Source organism: Pollicipes pollicipes, unplaced genomic scaffold (genome assembly GCF_011947565.3).
Source record: "Pollicipes pollicipes isolate AB1234 unplaced genomic scaffold, Ppol_2.1 Scaffold_3087;HRSCAF=3621_pilon_pilon_pilon, whole genome shotgun sequence".
In the NCBI taxonomy this organism is placed as follows: Eukaryota; Metazoa; Arthropoda; class Thecostraca; order Pollicipedomorpha; family Pollicipedidae; genus Pollicipes; species Pollicipes pollicipes.
The window spans coordinates 10086452-10092075 of NW_023596225.1; the positions used below are offsets into that span (position 1 = coordinate 10086452).

The 5624-nt window shown below is 55.8% G+C and overlaps 1 protein-coding gene across 1 annotated transcript in view; it reads left to right on the plus strand.

The window, feature by feature from the left end:
* Positions 1-4143, plus strand: part of LOC119090688 (carbonic anhydrase) — a 31952-nt gene extending 27809 nt beyond the window's left edge. Inside the window, exons 6-7 of the mRNA XM_037213540.1 lie at positions 349-455; positions 1426-4143. Of these exons, the coding sequence (XP_037069435.1) occupies positions 349-455; positions 1426-1593 (275 nt within the window). The 3' untranslated portion in view covers positions 1594-4143. The remainder of the gene's footprint in view (positions 1-348; positions 456-1425) is intronic.
* The last annotated feature ends 1481 nt before the right edge of the window (positions 4144-5624 follow it).

Sequence of the window (5624 nt, forward strand, 5' to 3'; positions counted from 1 at the left end):
AGAGAGAGAAGAGAGAGAGAGGGGAGTGCGAGAGAGAGGAGAGAAGACGAGAGAGAGAGAGAGAGAGAAGAGAGAGAGAGGTTGAGAGCGAGGAGAAGAGAGTGAGAGGAAGAGAGAGACCCCCGCGCGCGAGAGACGAGAGAGGACCAGGAGAGAGGAGAGGAGAGAGAGAGGAGGAGAGAGAAGGGAGGAAGGAAGAGACGATGGAGAGAGAAGACGAGGAGAAGGCGGGAGTGAGGGACTAGAGATGAGAGAGAGAGAGATCCTGTATAGCATCCTCCCACCTGAACGTCGCGGTCTCAGTTGTCCTGCTCCGGGAGCCCGCCTGACCATCTCCGCCTGTTGCAGACACTCGCCGTTACTGGACGTACGAGGGCTCTCTCACCACGCCGCCACTGTACGAGAGTGTCACCTGGATCGTGTTCGCCGAGCCCACCGAGATCTCGCGCGAGCAGGTACGCGTCCCACCCCTCACCGGCCCGAGAGACGGCGCGCTGCGCCAGCTCTCAGCAACGATACACCCCGCTAGCTGCCGGTGGCGGCGCTCCCGCCCGCTCCGTGTCGGGGAGCAGCTCACGACGACGGCGGAGGGTGACAGGCGGGAACAGCGACCCCTGGTTTGGCTGACTGCGGGGTGCCGGCGGACGGGCCGTCCCGCCCCGGGCCGCCGCCGCTTCGGCTGGCTCTGGTGATGAATGAGAGCCCTCCACTTTCGACGGCGGCCTGAATCGACACCGACAAGGTCGCGCGGCTTGACGCGAGCGCCGCAGCTGTGGAGGCGTGCCCGCGAAAGGTCGATGAGGCATGGGCACGGTGGGGACGGGCGGGCCGATACGCGCCGACGGCTGCGCTGGCACGCGACGACTCTGACATTTGTCACGGAAAACACATGCGGCCGCGTTTGGGGAGTCATGGCCGAGTCCGTGGCGGTGTTGTTAGTAGGAGGCGGAGGGGAGGGGGGGGGGGGGGGGGGTGATGGAGTAGCCGATATGAATCTTACCGAGCGAAAGCGCGGCACTACCTTTACATTTCAGTGCTCGGTAGGTGGCAGTTTCGAATGTAACGCCGTCTCTTTCGACCTTCGGAATAGTTAGTATCCTGCGGCCTCGTCTGGTGCCAAGGTGACACACGCTTACGCCTGTTTTGAAAGGTGCGTTTTACTGCGACTGGGCGTCAGGTGATTTTTTGGCATCCAATCATCTCAGGGCCTCAGGATTTCAGCTCAAGTGCGTCTTTCAGTCAAGTTTCTTATTTACGTCATTTGATGTTGTTACGTCAATCATTGGGAGGTTAATGTCTATATCAATGGTTTCATGACGAACAGGTATCCATCTGATATGATCTGTATCACACCGAACTGATGTAGCAATCACCGCTCACAAGCGCACCACTCACGCTCGCCACCTTTCCACCTCCTGTCCCCAGCTGGGCGAGTTCCGCCACTTGAGACGACACACCACCGACGACGAGAAGGGCGACGACAGCGACGACGACGACGGCGTCATCGCCGACAACTACCGGCCGCCGATGCCGACGGGCGAGCGCGCCGTGCGCAGCTGCAACGCCGCTGTCCGCTTCGTCCGGCCCCAGTGATGTCAGCCGCTACCAGTGACGTCACGCGGCGCTGTCGTGATGAAGCGCCGAAGAGGCGGCGACGATCGTGACGGGACGACTGACCCTGGATGACCTTCCAGGCCGGAGAGGGTGACCTGCCGCATGACCTGTCACGCCGGAAGGGACGACCTGTCAGCGGAATCGCGACCTTGCTGTGGTTAAAGGCGCTTCCTGTTAGTGGCTCGTAGTTAGCCTGCCTTAGCATCAGACTGTGGTGTTCGTCGACGATAATCGTGGGTTCTAACGGCTGCTGTGTAGTGTAGTAGTGGTCACGGCGGTTTTTAAGTGTTGCCCTCTTTTCCCGGACAAACGTTACGCAAGGGCTCTCGGTTGGTACGCGTCGCGTCACCCCCTCTGGTAACACGTGCGTCGTTTTGACGATCCACCTTAACGGTGTCGCTCAAGTTCAAAGGCGTAGGAATTATAGACTTCAGATGTGGCGTCAGGCTAAGAAACGTTCTTTTACCTATTTTACCATCGCAGCCACAAGGGTAAGCCTAAATTCATCCAGCGCGGAGGGGCAGCCGCCTGTCGGCCGCCCCTGTGCCGCTGGACCAGCTCCTGTGCCCCCCTACGGCCCTGGACCCCGCCCACGCCACTGGACCCCCCCCCCCCCCGCCCCTGCCGCGACACGCCGCGGTCGGTCAGGCACCCGTCCGGCGCCTGCGGCCGCCGGCGTCGTGTCCCTTGTTCAACCGGAGGCGTCCGCCCCGTGATCGCCACAGTGCCTAGCCCGCACAAGCGGCTGCGGCTGCTGCCGTCCCTGGCTGCCCGCTCCGCTCCGGCCGCCCCCGCCGGCGCTGGCCGCCTCGCGCTGCCACGAGCAGAGCGGGCAGCTCGCGGCGCGGAAGCACGTGACTTCGTCACACCAGCCGTTACGCTGTCGTGATGTGAGCTCTCGTGACTCGTGACACCGCGCACGTTGGCAAGATCACGGAATGGGGAGGCGGGACGCCGATTCGACACGGAGTACTTAAACTGATCGGCGGGGCCGAAGCATCAGTACTGAAATCGATAGCGCGCTGGTTAAATCTACGCAGCTGGAGTGGTTGACATAGCTCAATTCCAGTGGCGGTAGTTTCGGGTGAGGGATGACATTATGGCTGACTCGTCTACCCGATAACATTTTGTTCATTTTGAGATCCAAAAAGTTAAAATCACTTTGCGTTCATGGGAATTCGGAGACGTTACAAGCTAGAAGTGAATGACTGAAACAGTCTGGAACACAAGCAGACATGCTCGACTTTTCAAAACAATTAAAATACTTTCGAACATTCTGTTGAGTAAACCTCGGGAGCACTTTCAGCCCGGAATGGAATGACTCAGCCAAACAGCTTTCGTTGCACCTGAAGATGTTTGCTCGGCGCGCGGTACACACAGACAGCATCGCAAATAACCCTTGCCAATCTGGTATCAATCACCCCACTAAAGCCTCTCAGCCACCCTGTGCGAGCCAACAACGCTGGGCGGTGCTCGTCGTGCACGTCGGCCGTGTTTTGCAAATGTCAGTCAACAACATGCATGCACGTCGCAAGCATGCATGCTCTTCGGCGTTAAATGGCGTGGTTCACTGGCGTTATTGACTCCGACGTCGCATCCGTGGTGTGGGCCTGTGGTTGCATCATCTTCTGTGATGCGAGATGGTGTCTGATGTGGAACGTAAATGTAGTGTAACAGATCGGACCGAGTCGGATCGAATCGGATCGAATCGGATCGAATCGGATCGAATCAAATGGAATCGATTCAAATTGAATCGGGTCGGATGAGGTCGCACTGGATCGGATGGAAGGGGATCAGGGACCTTTGCGCCCTGACTGCATCCGTGTGAGGCTGCTAAGTGCAAATGTGTTTTTTGGGGAAGGATTTCACGAATCGAGCGCTCCTTAGCGCACTTTCAAGATAATGGCTCGTAATTGCCATGGAGTGGCATGTGGACATTCCAAGGAGGGGAAGCAGCCCGATGAGATCACTGGCTCATCGTTTATTATGCAACGGTCATCGTCTGCAAAAATGTTGAGATGATGCTAGGTCAGAGCAACAAGAAAGGAAGGAGAACCTCCCGTTCCCACGCCACCGCCTTACACATCGCATGGCATAGACATGGTCAATAAATTCCGCGCTGCGGCATTTTGAGCCACTGTTGGTTTCGAAGCAAAGCTATGCCTTTTCTCTGGAAAAAAAAACAATCACCAACGCTTGTCTCACGCACATGTTAGGCACGCCGTTCAACTCGCAGGTCCTTCCGCAACGGATTCGGGTCGGGCCCAGCGGCGGCTGGATCTGCCACCTTGTCATCGGCGCGGCTGGCGTTACGTAAGCTGCCACATGAGCCTGTCGGGTGGAGGTCTTTTCACTCCGCCCTCCGCAGTGAGGATACCTGACCTTATTGATGCAGCGGCGACATCTAAATGCTGTTACCAGACTAATTCCAGCATCGTCGTTAGCAGTACTGAACGCGTCCAGTTCCCTGTTCACTGAGGGGCTAGAGTGAAATAAACGCATCGAATGTTGAACGCACTCGTGCTTGAATACCGTTTGTCGAAGTGAGGAGGTCGGCTGGACATATTCGGTGTAGGCATGCTGTAGTGCCTTGGTCGTGTGTGAATACGTGCGCTCTGCTGGACAACTGCACAGGAAGCAAAACAACAAAGCAATGGACGAATTAAACGCTTTCAAGGTACCAGTTAGCTGTTTAAGGAAACCTTTAAAGCGCCTTGTGGAATCTGCATAAGCCAGTACAGGAAAATCGACCATGTCTTGCACAAAATCGTGCCAAAACCACATCGGCGGACTTCTGTAACAGACGACTTCACGGCGGCGCGGTGGCCCAGGGACACCTATGCAGAGTGGGTGGCGGGTTGGGCTGGCACAGATCTTGGTGAGAAGTACTGGTATGGGCACGGGCACGGAGATGCAAAATGTCAAGCACGTACTTAAGTACATGACACACGATGTTACTGCTTACGCTCCCTATGGTTCAAATAAGCTTGAGTCACGCTACTGTTGTGGTTATCAGTGCACGGGAGTAAATGTGGGTCCGATTTTTCTTGCAACGTTCCAACAACTCTATAAATAAATTTCTCGAACCAGATCTTTACGTGTTTTCGATAAATACATAGATTCCAAGATCTGTGAGATCGAGCACAGCTCCACCGCCTTCAGGTCACTAGCTAGCACCTGCACACCTGGATGTACTGCATCCGAGTTGTTTCGTCATTGGGTACCAGCTCCACGGCTGAGAGAGTCTTGAGTTCAACTTTGGGGTGACAACGAGCAAGTTAGTGCCGTCCGTCAGCTCTTTATCCATCCGCACTGATGGACGAATTTTCCTCGGTAGCCCAATTTGTTGCGACTGCTGCTGGTCAAAATCGGTAGAGGAAGTGTCCATTTAATATTTGGCCGACATACCGGCACAGCCTACCAGTTCAGACAGCTGTCGTACGCAGCGACCCATAAACTTCAACTGTGGGACCAGTTCAGACAACTGTCGCACGCAGCGACCCATAAACTTAACTGTGGGACCAGTTCAGACAACTGTCGCACGCAGCGACCCATAAACTTCAACTGTGGGACCAGTTCAGACAACTGTCAACGCAGTGACCCATAAACTTCAACTGTGGGACCGTGCACAGTTTGTAAAACCAGCGCCGCGTTGCTCTCGGTCAAGAAACAAATCGACCTAACTCAGGAACACCGGTTTATTCGAATCCAGTCCGTTTAAGGTGCACCTCGGCGCAAAAAGGACCCAAATTCGAGTGCGCTTTCCTGTTAGGTGGAAACGCTGCATGTTACGCAGAAAAAACAGCAAGCTGCAGTTTCAGGTAAAGTCTGGACAGCACAGCGGCCTCCACTTTCCGTAAATAAGCAGTCACCTTGAGCGCAACGGCACGGACGGCGGTGTTTTTCGTCAAAGGACCTCACGCAAACATGCAGATTGGCTTCCCGTTCAAGGCTGGCTCGCGACGCTACTCTTTAGAATCAATCCGGGCAAAACATCCCGCCAGTAAACT